Source organism: Meles meles, chromosome 13 (assembly GCF_922984935.1).
Source record: "Meles meles chromosome 13, mMelMel3.1 paternal haplotype, whole genome shotgun sequence".
Classification (NCBI taxonomy): domain Eukaryota; kingdom Metazoa; phylum Chordata; class Mammalia; order Carnivora; family Mustelidae; genus Meles; species Meles meles.
In genome coordinates this window covers 81,605,328-81,620,091 of record NC_060078.1, presented here as the reverse complement: position 1 = coordinate 81,620,091, position 14,764 = coordinate 81,605,328, and the positions used below count along the sequence as shown (strand labels likewise).

General features: G+C 49.5%; 1 protein-coding gene across 3 annotated transcripts in view; it reads left to right on the top strand.

Moving 5' to 3' along the window:
* The first annotated feature begins 10 nt into the window (after window positions 1–10).
* UROS (uroporphyrinogen III synthase) overlaps window positions 11–14,764 on the top strand; it is a 31,491-nt gene continuing 16,737 nt past the window's right edge. Inside the window, exons 1-4 of one of the 3 annotated variants that reach the window (XM_046026984.1) lie at window positions 11–110; window positions 10,645–10,733; window positions 10,923–11,006; window positions 12,764–12,860. In XM_046026984.1, coding sequence (XP_045882940.1) covers window positions 10,671–10,733; window positions 10,923–11,006; window positions 12,764–12,860 — 244 coding nt within the window. In that variant the 5' untranslated portion in view covers window positions 11–110; window positions 10,645–10,670. Of the gene's footprint in view, window positions 111–148; window positions 487–10,591; window positions 10,734–10,922; window positions 11,007–12,763; window positions 12,861–14,764 lie in introns of those variants that run through there. The other 2 variants (XM_046026983.1, XM_046026982.1) reach the window with 2 other exon arrangements.

Here is a 14,764-nt window from a genome sequence, read left to right as displayed (position 1 = left end):
AGCCGCGGCGGGTGACAGACGACGGACAGCCTCGCCGCGGAGTCGGCTACAGTCCAGGGTCCCTGATGGATTCCACGGCGGTGATGCCTAGGAGTCAAGTCAAGTTTCAGGTCCCATTTGGCATTTTCTTCCCCCCTCTCCATCCTCCCTGACTCCTACCAACGCTCCCCCTCCCCTTTGCTCAGTGGTTCGATCCATCTCGGCCCGCCCTCCCCGGGCCTGGCTGTCTGCGCATGCGCGCGCTCCAGCTGTGAGCGGCTCCGGCTTGGGGACCCCTGGTCTGCAGACTGAGGCCGCGTGGCTGCGCGTTGGCTGTCTCCATGGCAGCAGAGACCACGTGGTGAGGGGGCCGCCCATCCGGCTCCGCTCTCCAGTCAAGGCACCGCGGACTCATCGGCACCGCGGGATACCGCCCCCACTGGGCGCCTCCCGAGTGCTGGGAACTGGCCCAGCGTCTAGCCTTTCCGGCCTCCTCAGCCCGGCGAGGTAGGTGTCGCCGCCCACGGTGCCGACGATGACACTGAGGCCCGCGGGCGCGGAAGGCTAGCCTGCGGCGCCAGCCAGTGCGTGACGAGTGGGAAGTGGAACCCCGAGGCCGCTGCTGGTCAGGGTGGGGGCCGTGGCCCAGGGGCAGCGATCGAACCCGGATGGCAGGTCGTCAGGCTCGCGCAGGTGCCTGCAGGGCCGGACTCTGGCCCCCCAGCACCGTCGGTAGCATGGCCTGGTCCGCGGTTGAATGAATCTCACCGAAGCCCTGCCCCCAACCGACGCTCTTTAAGCGCATTTCTCGACAAACTTTCTTTAAGATAAGCATTAACCTTAAATGCTTCAGGTCCATTGGGGGAAAATCTGAACTACGGAGCAGAGCCTTTGCGAGAACAGAGTGGAGAGGACTGTGGTCAGCTAGACAGTGTATGCTGTGCTGCAGCAGCCAGTTGTGGCGGAGGGGACTTGCTGTCCCAGTGCCGTCAGGTCTTTACGCTTCAGAGAACCTGGAGTTCCACAAGATCGATCCTGACTTTGAACACCTGTGCCAAATAAAGCTCAGTCCCCAGTCAGGTTTATCTCACGGGCTACCAGTGCGCAGCTTTTCACTGAAAAGACTATTTGGAAGGAAAGTCCTTAATTAAAGAAGAAATCAGGTATCTGAGAGGGAGGTCTATGGTTTTTTTCCCTCTGTAAATTGAGAAAAGTGGGTTGGATACCTCTAATTCTAAAAAATGGAAGGAGCTGCCCCTCCTAGTGAGGGGGCTGCTGCCCAGAGGTTTAAGCAGAAGCCAAAGGCTCAGTGATCCGTCCGCAGCAGGAAGTGTGGGAAGGATAAGGTAAGCGTCCCTGGAGCCCCATGATTGTGTTCTGTGGTTTTCATCTTTCCTGAGAGTCTCCGCTACCAGGCCTGGATATTGATAGACATGCATATCAGGGATTCACATCTGATGGGATAGCTTAAAATGCCCCCTTTCCATCCCACAACTATGTAAAAACATTTTTCTGTAATGTACAAGACAGGAACCTGTTAAAGAGAGAGAGAGATACCATAAGGCTAAAATTGGAAAAAAGACTCAACTCAAAGGCACAGGGCCAGCCTATCAACAGAGTTGCACTCAGACATCATGGATAATCTTTTCCGTTTCTTTTACTACTTTCTTGTAGTAAAACAAACATAACAAAATTTATCATGTTTATCATTTCTAAACATACAGTTTAGTGGCATCAAGTATATTGACTTTGTTGTGTAACAACCACCATCATCCGTCCCAGACCTTCTTCATCTTGCAAAACTAGAACTCTGTTAAACAATAACTCCCCATTATGCTGAGCGAAATAAGTCAAGCAGAGAGAGTCAAGTATCATATGTTCTCACTTATTTGTGGAGCATAACAAATAACATGAAGGACATGGGGAGATGGAGAGGAGAAGGGAGTTGAGAGAAACTGGAAGTTGGAGATGAACCATGAGAGACTATGGACTCTGAAAAACAACCAGAGGGTGTTGAAAGGACGGGGGCGGGGGGGGAGGTTGAGGAACCAGGTAGTGGGTAATAGGGAGGGCACGTACTGCATGGAGCACTGGGTGTGGTGCAAAAACAATGAATACTGTTACGCTGAAAATTAATTAATTAATTAATTAAAAAAAAAACAAACAATAATTCCCCATTTCCTCCTCGCCCAGTCCCTGGAAACCACGATTCTGTTCTCCGTCTCTGTGAATTTGACTACTCTAGGGGAATCCTGTAGTATTTTTCCTGCGACTGCTTATTTCACTTAGCATAAACTCCTCACGGTTCATCCATGTCATAGCATGTGTCGGAATTTACTTTTTAAGGCTGAATGATACTCCGTTGTACATATATATCTCATTTTGTCTATTCGTTCGTCCATTGGTGGGTCCTTGGGTTGCTTCTACCTTTTGACTATTGTGAATAACGCTGCTGTGAACTTGGATGTACAAATACCTATTTAAGTCTCTGCTTTTACATTTTGGGATGTGTATACCCAGAAGTGGAACTGTTGGATCATATGGTAATTCTTTCTGTGTTTGGTGTTTTTTGAAGGACTGTACTTTTTTGTAGTTTGCAAATTTTCCAGGGAGTGTGTATTGCGTTGAGAAGAGATCGAGGGAAAAGCCTTACTTGGGGTCCTCAGACTAGCTCCCAGTGTGGAGCGAGTGGTCAGAGTGTGAAGTAGCATAGACTGTCTTACAGGAGTTGAGAAGTGTGCGAGTGCTTGGGGAATGGGCATGGGCTTCAGACTGGGATTAAATCCTACTGCTGCCACTCAGTGTGTTTTGTGAATTTGGGCATATCGGAGTTTTGGTTTCCACTTCTGTGGAATAAGGATAATAATACCTACCCTTTCTGGTTTCAATAAGGATTGAGATCCTGCAACGTAAAATGCTTAGCCCCATAAATTGCTCAGAGTAAATGCTCACTGAAAGGGCAGCTCTTGGGACCTCTGGGTAGCTCAGTTGGTTAAGCGTCTGCCTTTGGCTCAGGTCATGATCCCAGAGTCCTGGGATCAAGTTCCTCACTGGGCTACTTGCTCAGCCAGGAGCCTGCTTCTCCCTCTGCTGTTCCCCCTGCCTGTGCTTTTTCTCCCTCCCTCCCTCTCTCTCTAATAAATAAATAAAACCTTAAAAAAGCGGGGGAAGGAGCGGTTGTTACTGCTGGGAGAGCAGCAGGACTTTCCGCATTAAGTTATGGTTATCTTGTGTCCCCCCAAATTCCTTAGGTCGAAGCCCTAATCCCTGATGAGACTTTATTTGGATATAGAGCCTTTGAAGAGGCAGTGAAGGGTCATGCCTGACTGGTTGAGCATGACTTTGATCTCAGGGTCATCAGTTCAAGCCTCATGTTGGGCATGGCAACTACTCAAAAAAAAAAAAAAAAAGGTGAAAGGAGAAAAAAGAGGTCATAAAGATTAAATGAGGTCATGAGAAGTCAAGCCCTACAACTCTACCCATTAGGTGGAGCCCTAATCCGCTAGGTCTGGTGTCTTAGAAGATGAGGAGGACACCAGCGAGCTCTCTCTGCACAAACACAGAGGAGAGGCCATGTGAGCACGCACCAAGATGACAGTAGGCTGGAAGCCAGCAAGACAGCTCGCACCAGGAACCAACCATGATGGAGCCTTGATTTTTGGACTTCCAGGCCCCAGAACGAAAGAAATAAAGTCTACTGTGAAAGCCCCCAGTCTGTGGAATTCTGTTATGGCGTGACTAGGGCTCACCCCAGTCTGTGTTCCTTTTCCTTTGCTAGAGTCTCCTCTGCTCTCTGCCCAGACTGGATCTGGCATCGCATGGGTGCTGTAGGGCTCTGTCCTGGGCCTCCTTGTTTTCTCACCGTGGTCTTATCCGGTCCTCAGACCTCAAATGCCCTCTATACACTGACAACTCCCAGACTTTGTCTTCTGACCTGACTCCGCACTGAGCCCAAATTGCCCACCCAGTTTCTTCATTTGGACATTTAATGCTGGTACTCTCCAACATTTTTAACATTACAGCATATCAAGAAAATGCTAATACTTATTAGACAGCACATTGTAAGAAACAGATCAGCTGTGCATTTTGCAGGGAAAGGCAGCAGCCCCGGCCGGGGTGGGCGTGGGACGAGTGCACTGTGGTTCTGGGAACCTGGGCCCTACCAGCTGCCCCAAGGCCTGTGGGGATCAAGCCTGCAGACATGCCTAGAACTCATTCACAGTGCACAAATGGGCTAGGGCACCTTGCTGGGGAATAGGCATCCTCAAACATAATATGGTCCCAGTGAATCTTGGTCCCATCCATTCCCATCTCCTGACAGTGCTCCCATTCTCCCCATTAGAACCATTCGGGTTCTAAACATGACTCCTCTTTGCTCTACCCTGCATCCAGCCCAAGCAGATGCTGTTGGCTCCGCCTTCAGAACCCATCCAAGTACACTCCTCCCCACTTGGCCAGCCTAGTCCAAACCTGAACCAGCTCTCGCCTAGACTGTTCTTTTTCATATTTTATTTATTTGTTTTTTTTAAGAGCACATGAGTGGTCGGGGTGGGCAGAGGTGGTCAGAGGGAGAGAGAATCTTAAGCAGGCTCCATACTCAGCACAGGGCCCGACCTGGGACTTGATCTCACAACCCTGAGATGATGACCCGAGCCGAAGTCGAGTCTGATACTTAACGGACTGAGCCATGCAGGCGCCCCTCAACTAGTCTGTTCTAAGAGCCTCCCAGTTCTTCCTCCTTCCTACTTTGAGTCTTTTCTCCTCGCAGCTGCAAGTGACCTTACTGAAATATAAATCAGAGCACATCAGCCCCGTGCTCAGTTCCCCAGTGGCATCACATCTCACTCAGGATAAACAGCAAAGTCCTTACCGTGGCCTGAACAGGTCTGGTGCCCAGCTCTGAGCTGCTCACCTGCCTGGGGATGTTGGAAGAACAAGGCAGAAGGAGCACATCCCCTCTGCATGACGGGGCCACCAGCCAGCCGTGACAAAGTTCTCTCCCGTTTCAGCCATTGTTCGCTTGGATCTCTTAGAGCCGCCAAACCACATCCTAACTGTCTTTGAGGAAGTGATGTTTACCCCTAGCCCTGGAGGCCGAGTAGGAGTTGGCACTAGAAGCTCTGGGGGGGGGAGGGGGCAAGCCTGAGGGATGCAGAAAAGTCTGGGGCGGCTGGAGTGCACAGGGGAGAGCAGAGACATGGGGCTGGAAGGCGCTGGGCCTTCACAGGTTGTATTGGGGAGTTTTCTGATCTTAACAGCAATGGGAAAGCCGCTTGTTTATAAATTTATTTCTCCTCTCCTGTTCTCATGTCTGCTTTCCCTTTTCTCTTTGGGGTAATAGGAGGGAAGTGGTGTCACTGAACCAGCACAGGGCTGAGGGTCGGGTATCCAGTAGTAGCTTTATTGCGCATGATGTGATCTTCTTTTCTCCCCTGTTAAGTGGGAATAAGCTCTGCCCTATCCAGCTGTAGGTTGCTGAGCCACTGGAAGGACATAGCAGTGACCGCTGCCACAGTTACTGAGCACTTACTGTCCGCCAGAGACTGATCTGATGCTTTACTTGCATTAAGTCTACGAGGTTTGTCCTGTTTTAGGGGTGAGGAAGCCAGCCTATGGAGGACAAAACTCATCCAAAGTCCCAGAACTGGTCAGTGGCAGAGCTGGGTGGGGTTCCCACTCAGGCAGTCTGGCTCTGGACACTGTATTCCTAACTGCCATACTAGGCTGCCTCTCATAGACTTTGCACACCCGAGTGTTTGGGAAAATAGAAAGGCATGAAGATAAAAAGTACCACTCTGGTACAAAGGGCTTAGTTCAATAATGCAAACACTTGAAAGCAAACCCAGATGACCCACTGCAGATAGAGAAAATGTGTCTTCTGGGTTCTGCTCTGTGGTTGTTAGGTAATAAAATTGATGGCTTCCTGATAATTACCGTTAAGAGGTTCCATGAGATATGCTGCTGGACTGGGCAGGTGAAAATCAGACACCCTTATTGTTCCTTCCTGCCATTGCTCAAAGCACCTCTAATGCAGAATTAAGAGGAATCATTGCTGGAGACTCTATGCCCTGCCAGATCCCCACGTCATCAAGTTCAGTGAGAAAGAAATCACCTGATAAGTGCACAAAGATAGTCATGCTCACAAATTACTAATTTTCTTTTTTTTTTTTTAAAGATTTTTTTATTTATTTATTTGACAGAGAGAGAGATCACAAGTAGGCAGAGAGGCAGGCAGAGAGAGAGGAGGAAGCAGGCTCCCTGCAGAGCAGAAAGCCCAATGCGGGGCTCGATCCCAGGACCCTGAGATCATGACCTGAGCCGAAGGCAGCGGCTTAATCCACTGAGCCACTCAGGCGCCCCAAATTACTAATTTTCTTAGTAATTGAAGATTTAAAAATTTTTTTTTTTTTTTTTTTTTTTTTGTCAGAGAGAGATCACAAGTAGGCAGAAAGGCAGGCAGAGAGAGAGAGGGGGAAGCAGGCTCCTTGCTGAGCAGAGAGCCCGATATGGGACTTGATCCCAAGACCCTGAGATCATGACCTGGGCCGAAGGCAGCGGCTTAACCCACTGAGCCACCCAGGCGCCCCAGTAATTGAAGATTTAAAGTTGATATTGTTTCGAGAATGATTCCCCCTAATTGATGGGAACCGTTCCCTTAGCACATTCAGCCCAGGGCAGAACCCAAAGGCTCAGAGAACGGTCTACAGGTGGTGGGGGGTGTTGGGGTGGGGGTGGGGGGTTAGTCCCAAAAGGTTCCGCAGAGCCAAAGAGTCTGTAGCAAAGGCCCAGGGACTAGGTGACGGACACCGCCCTTAGCAGAGGAAATACCAACTGGGGAGGATTGGCTCATGGGACAGCCAAGGTACGTGGGTTTGTAAAGGCACAGATGTGCCTAGCTGCCCTAGGAACAAGGAATGACTTCTCTGCCTAGATTCCCTGACTTACGTCCAAATGGCTCTCTCCAGTCATAGGAGACGGCGGCATTACTGCAGCTTCTTACAGACCAAGGAAAGGTCCAGATATCGCCTCCACATCCCAGCCAGCAAGGAGGCAGGGGAGAAGGAGTAGGGCCAGGGCACCTCCCTCTCAGGATGGGCCCCACGAAGTGTGCACATCACTCCCACGTAGATCCTGTGGCCGGAAGCTAGTCCCCTGGCCACATCCAGGTGCATGTTTCTGCTCTGGGCAACCGTGTGCCTCGTTACTAACGAGGGATTCCATTTCTATAGTGAGAAAGGAAGGGCGGGCATTTGGGGGCTACCGGCATCCTCGGCCCCCGCTCCGGTCCAGGCGAGACTTGCCACTTACGCCTCCAGAGCACCTTGACTTGTTTTCGCCGCAGTTACCGCCTCTGCAGTCGCCTTCGCTTGTTACTCAAGTGTCTGCTTTACCCTCCCGCCAGTGGGATGCAGGAATCCTATCGTATCCCCAGTGCCGAGGACACAGCAATGGTCTAGAAATACTTGTTAACTCACAGATAGGATTACGCCCCAAGTGTGGTGGTATTCAAAGAAGAAAGACACTTTCAGCTGGTCCAGCCATCAGGGGGCGAACAGATAGTTTCACCGTGAATTACCCCCCGTGTCCTGTTAACCCTGTCTTCAGGGTGAGTCCCTGGACCAGCCCCCTCCTAAGGGCCCCACTGCCGAAGCCGCCGACACCTGCCTGCTCTGCTGGTGGCCGTGCTCACCGCAGGAGCTGGAGGCCTGTCTCAGGCATGAATACCATCGCGGCCAGTCACCTGTCCGCGGATTCCCGTATCTCATGGTGTCCCAAGTCCCCCTGTCCCCACCAGAGCCCTGCATACCCTTCTCTCCCGGGAATGCACCCAGCCCCTTCCTGACAGTTGAACGCTTCTCCTCGCTGCTGTTGTCATTCAGATCTCAACTAAGATGCCGCTTTCTCAGAGTGGTGGCCCTGGACCAGCACCCAGCTATCAGCACCCAGTCATCTCTCCCACATCACCTCCCAGCACTTGGTAGACTTGAACTCGTGCCCCGCCCCCAATACATAATGCAGACCTAATCTCCCCAAGACAGATTGCAGATGTCAGTTTCTCAGAACATATAGAAACACTTGGGAGAGATTGGCTCTTGGAATTTGGAAACATCACTAAATGTATCCTTTGAAATCTTGGGGATACGCATCCCAGAACCTCAAGCCATGGTGGGGACGTGGTGGGGCTGAGGTCTGCGGCCCAGGACCAACTGCTTCCAACAGCAGGTTGTGTCCACCTTCTAATCCCCACAATCCTGGCTTGTTTCATGGGCCTGGAAACATGTATGTATTACCTGAAAATGCTAAGTTTTACCTGCCACTCAGTGACATACAGATTCCTGGAGCCCCAGAAGGAACTCTTGGGATCAGTCTGGGTTCAACCAAGGATACAGAGCTCGTGGGGGATATGGATTAGGACCTGCTGCGAGGCACTGCCTGGTGCCAATGCGGGGGCTGCCAGGCGAGTCTGAGACCCCCAGTGCAGGCTGAGTGCAAGCCGCCAAGAAGGGTGGGCCAGCTCGGGCAGCAGAGGAAGCGGTGTCCACAGCTGTAATTTCTTCCCCAGCGAAGCCTTCGTTCTGCTCTTAAAGCCACTGACTGGAGGAGCCCCCCCCCCCCATTATCTAGAATAATCTCCCTGGCAAAAAGCCACCCGATGATAGACTTTATCTTATCTCCAAAATGCCTTCACAGCACCATCTACGTTAGCATTTGGGAATAAATGCAGACTCAAGCCTCACCGGGTTGACACCTGCGTGTGCCCATCTCAGAAAGGCCAGTTCCTAATTTCTATGTGAGACACATTCCAAGTAATTCCAAGAAAAGATAGGAACAGTACTGCCCATTTCTTGAAATCCCCAGTCTCTCTAGCTCACAGCTTGACAGCAGCAGTAATTAGAACTTGATTTCATGATTATTATTTGTTCACCCAGGGCCGGTTGCTTAGATACAAAGCAATTCATTTTGAGCCAGATTTTTCTAAGGTGTCCCATAGATACTATAATGTTCCAGAAACCTATTCAGTAATAACTCACAAGTAATGGCTCCCAGAGTTAACCCATTTCTGCTCCACACAACACGCGCTGTCTGACTGTCATCAACCACTGTGTAATAGTCAGTAACCAGCTGGTGGTAATGCTACTTACAGGATAGTAACCCACATTTCAAGCAGAGTTTATTCTGCAGGTCTCTAGCAACATTTATTTTGAGGCCTTTGGGGTTGTCATATTAAATTCCACCCCCTTGATTAAAAAAAAAAACACAATATAATGTTTATTGTAAAAGAAAATGGATAATACAGAAAGAGGTAAACAAGAAAATAATCACCCTAACCTGCCACCCAGAAGTAATTATTAGTAGTATTCGGATGCATATTCTCTCATAAATATGCATATATAAAATTTATAAAACCGTACTATTCATGCATTATACTTCTTTAACTTCACATTTTGTGATTAAATAATCCATGTAACTAAAGTTACTAATATTTTAATAATTTCATATAACTACCTTGGTCTCTCTGTTGGATATTTACTTTGTTCCCACTATAAATACCAGGATACAGTCTTGCAACTAGAAGAGGAGTAGGGGCGCCTGGTGGCTCAGTGGGTTAAAGCCTCTGCCTTCGGCTCAGGTCATGATCCCAGGGTCCTGGGATCGAGCCCCATGTCGGGCTCTCTGCTCGGCGGAGAGCCTGCTTCTCTCTCTCTCTCTCTGCCTGCCTCTCTGCCTACTTGTGATCTCTGTCAAATAAATAAATAAAATCTTAAAAAAAAAAAAAAGAGTAGTAAGTCCTGGACACCCAATACACAACACAGCGATTACAGTCAACAGTACTCTATTCAAACTTCCAAGTTCCTAGGAGAGTTGATCTTAATTGTTCTCACTGCAAAATAGAAATAATTATCAGGAGGCGTGGTAGAGGCTTCAGCTGAGCTGCTATGGTGGTAATCATATTGAAGCAAATAAATGTATCGGATAAACAGCTGATGTGAGCTGAAACTTACACAGTGCTGCTATGTCACATACGCCAGGATCCAGGATGAACATCTTTATGTTAGTCTTTCCACGCTTTTACGAATATTGCCTTAGTATTCATTCTTAGAAGTGAAATCATAAGAAGAAAGAGTATAAAGTATACAAGGCTTTCGAAAGATATCAACAAATTCTTTTCCAGGTTGTTAGAAAACTTCTAAAAGAGATCTCATACTTGGCACCATTTATAAAACATCATTTGAGAAGTAGAAGGGTCAATATAATTATTGCCTAAAAAGCTTATTAACTTCTTAGTACATTTATCTTGAGATGGAGTAATTTTTTATTTCTTTAACATAATTTGTCTATTTGGTAATGATACAACCCCCAAATTTTATCACTCCTTTTCAGGAGCCTTAAACGTGTGGCCGGGACATTGGCTTTCCCTAATGGCTTTCATCTGCCTTTCCAAGTGATATCAAGTGCCAGCATGCTGTCCCTTGGCCTTATCAGTGACAGGGGCTTCAGAAGGAACAAGCCCATTAACGCTAAGTCATTGTGGATAAGGGATAGGTCAGTCACCTCGGCAAGCAGTTGATGACCTTCCTCCTGTGCTCCTGTCCCAACTGACATTGCTTAGGAAGAGTTCCTGAGATCTAATTAAGATCCGTCCGTCTCCCTGCTCTGTCCCAGCGCCCTGTAAGGACTGCCAGGCCATAATGAAGGTTCTCTTACTGAAAGACGCCAAGGAGGATGACTGTGGCCAAGATCCGTACATCAGGGTAAGTGCCTGAGGCCCTGGGTCCTGCCCAGCACCACATTGTCTTCCTAAGGAACCTAAGGGGGGTGGGACCTGGGGGTGGTCTGCGAACCCTCTGAGGAGCCGACACAGACTAACGTGGTCCTGTGACCCTTTTCCTTATTTTCCAAACAACCCTGGCCAACCCGGAACCGTATTCTTGTATTTGCAGGAATTAGGATTACATGGACTCGAAGCCACTCTGATCCCTGTTTTATCGTTTGAGTTTTTGTCTCTTCCCAGTTTTTCTGAGAAGGTAAGGTCTGTTGGTGTCTGAGTACCGTAATTTCTGAGTCTCTAGAACCCTTGCCAACCTGAGCTGGAAGGATTTCTTCACTGTCCCTCGTTTTACTACCCGACTTGCAGACAAGGGCAGCGCAGCCTCCCCAGGCTCCAGCGCACGGGGCGATGAGCCTGTCCCTGTGACAGTCCCCAGCTCCTCCAGAAAGCCACCCTGATCTGGAGGCGGGGTCGGGGTCGGGGGCTCCCAGCCCTGCGGGCCTTTCCACTGCATCCTCCCATTCACCCACCTGCCCTGACCACGCACTTCACTGTTTTAGAGGCCCCAGGTTGGGCCGCTGGAGTAAGGCTGTTGCTCCCCCACAGCGTCAGGTCTGCCGCCAGGGGGAACGGGGATCTGTCCTGCCGGACACAGTCCCGGTAAAGCCTTCCGGATGTTTGCCATCAAAGCTTCAGTGCTCAGGCAGCCCTCACCAGTGAGCACCCTGTCCCAGGAAGGGAGCGCCTTCAGGGCATCTCCCAGAAGCCCCGTTCTAGACACGTGGGGTAGAGCCAGCTGGTTTCACGGACTAGGGGTGCCCAGCCATGCTCCGGGGCTCTATGCCGCCGTTTGCGCCAGCTTCACCCCTCCTGCTCTTTATAGAAAGCCTGTGCTTTTCTTTGGGGCCGAATACGGCACGACTGACTCAGTAATGGACTTGACAGACACGGTCCGGCACCTGTTATGCCCCTATGTGCTGGGCTGTGTGCCGAGGGAACGAGGTAAGAAGGACCCAGACCCACGTGCCCTTCCAGGAGCAGCCCTGAAAGGCCCCAGAGATCTCATCACTTGAGATCGCTTCTTGGACCTCGTGGCCACACAGATACTGGCGTTTCCACAGGAGCCTCTCCCATCCCTGCTAGCCGGCGTGGCCCCTGACAGCTTTTCTGGACTCTTGTCTAGCTCCCTATGCTGCAGTGAGTCGGGGCACAAGGTATGAGTTCTGGGCCTGCCTCTCACCATGGGCCAGTTCCTCAGTCTCTCCAAGCCCAAGTCTTCATCGAAGAGAAGATAGGGACCTCATGCATCTCCTAGGGAACTTAGAGCGAGGGACACAATAGGTAAAAAGAGCAATGTTCAGTAAATGTTGTCACTGTTACTATCTTTGAAAATCAAGGCTTCGACATGGATATTGCCCCTTGAAGAGTCCAGTGGTTTTTTTTAAAGATGTATTTATTTCCTTAGAGAGAGAGGGAGAGAGAAAACGTGGAGGCGAAGAGGAGGCAGAGGGAGAGAGAATTCTCTAAGCCGACTCCCTGCTGAGCATGGAGCCCGGCGCCAGGCTCACTCCAGGACCCTGGGCCAAAGTCAAGAGCAGGCAGCTTACCCGACCCAACCACCCCAGCGCGCCTTGAAGCTTCCAGCTTTAGTACGGATGCAGTTCCAGTCTGCCCTCCAGCCCGCATCCCACCCAAGCCCCGGCTGGGTCACGTGGCCCCCCTGTCTGCTCCTGCTACACCCCCACCCCGCATGCTCTTTCCTAGCTCTCCCCTCCACTGTGAGCTGCTTGAGAGAAATGCCACGAACAGTGCGTTCATCTGCACACCCTGAAAGGCCTAGAATAGTTCCAGGCATATAGTCAGCTCCCGGCAGGTGTCGATGGAAGAGTGGACGGCTGGATAAACGGGCGCATGGATGGATGGAAGGAGTTGGTTTTGTGAAGCATTTGGAAATCTGGGAACTGTTGAACTCGGCCATCATGTAAAAGGTCTCTGTTGCGGTTTGGTGCACAGCTGTCTCATCCTGAAGGCTATGGAGGACTCATTTTTACCAGCCCCAGAGCAGTGGAAGCAGCGGAGCTGTGTTTGGAGAAAGACAATAAAATGGAAGGTGAGGGGGGCTCTCCTGAATTCCACTGGACTTTCTTTACTCTGATTCTTCTGAGCAGGGACACCGGATCCCAGAAATAGATTTTTCAGGTTTGAAACATCTCAATGACTTTCAGCTCAAAAAAGTATTTACGTACCAAGCTAGTTCATGTTTGTGTAACCTTTGGAGGAAGCAGAAAATGGCCTGTCTCCTTATAAGCAGACTCTGAATGTCCCACACAGAATGACAGGTAGCCTCGTGGTCTCTGACCAGGGCAGGCACCTGACGGTGTCACATCACTGATGTGCCTTGGGAAACAGAAGACAGGGCAGCCCCTCAAGTCCCTAGACCCTGAGGGATTCATCTGCCGGTGGTCATCTCTCTCCTCAGAATATATTGGTGGCAGTCTCTTTCCTCAAAGAGATGATGAGGAAATCCAAGCACATCAAAAAAATGGCTGGTGTCATGCCAGGCGCTCAATGACACGATCATCTCAGTCCCTTCTTCCCACCTCCTCCCTCCCTCCCCCATCAAAACACAGGAACAGAGCCCAGGCTTCAGATTGAACAACCACTTTAGTCTTTCAATCAAATAGCTTCGTTGCCCAACATTTATGGAGTGCCTAATGTATACCAGACTCTGTTAAATACTTTACATTCGGCATCTCCTGCAATCCTGGACCGCTGGCCAGAGGCATGCATACTGTGGTCATCATGTCAGGTGTAGATTACTTTAAAAAAATACAAATCTTTGGGGCGCCTGGGTGGCTCAGTGGGTTGAGCCGCTGCCTTCGGCTCAGGTCATGATCTCAGGGTCCTGGGATCGAGTCCCGCATCGGGCTCTCTGCTCAGCGGAAAGCCTGCTTCCTTCCCTTCCTCTCTCTCTGCCTGCCTCTCTTGTGATTTCTCTCTGTCAAATAAAATCTTTAAAAAAAAAATACAAATCTTTAAAAATAAATAAATTAATTAATAAAAGGAAATTTCCCATGGGAGTGTAAAGCGTAGTGTAACACTTAAATATTCGGGAAAGTTACGTTCCTAATCGGATTGTAGGAAGGGAGAACTCATGCGTCCTTGTCTTCTCCAACAGTAGTGAACACCCGGTGGCCTCAGCGTGTATTCATCCAACTCATTTTCTCTTTGTATTTCTTTAATCCACAGTTAAAGCTGTTTGGTTTTGCCCTAAAATCATAATGTTCTCTGTGAAATTGTGTTTGCTCACGAACCAGAAAGTTATGGTCTTTACTTTGACTTAATATATACACATCCGAGATTATAGTTTCTTGACTGCTTTCAGATACATGTCCTGAATAAAACCGGTTGTGTTGCTCTATTAGACACTAAGTTGCTATTTTTATTTTTTTATATTTTTATTTATTTTTAAAGGTTCCATTTATTTATTTGAAAGAGAGAGAGATCGCTAGTAGGCAGAGAGGCAGGCAGAGAAGGAGAAGCAGGCTCCCCGCTCAGCAGAGAGCCCTATGGGGCGCTTGATCCCAGGACCCCGAGGCAGAGGCTCAACCCACTGAGCCACCCAGGCGCCCCTAAGTTGCTATATTTAAAGACCAGTGACTTTTTCTTTAAAAGTCTACATTTTTAGGGGCACCTGGGTGGCACAGTTGGGAGAGTGTGTGACTTTTTTTTTTTTTTTTTTAAGATCTTATTTATTTTCCGGGGAGGGGGCTGATGGAGGGAGGGGCAGAGGGAAAAGGGAGAGAGAGAATCTCAAGCAGACTTCCCATGGAACTCCACACAGGGCTCGACCCCACGACCCCAAGATCATGACCCGAGCCAAAACCAAGAGTCAGACACTTAAGCAACTGAGCCACCCAGGTACCCCAAGCTTGCAACTTTTGATCTTGGGGTCATAAGTTCGAGCCCCATGTTGGGTGTAGAGATTACTAAAAAAAAAAAATTTAATAAAAG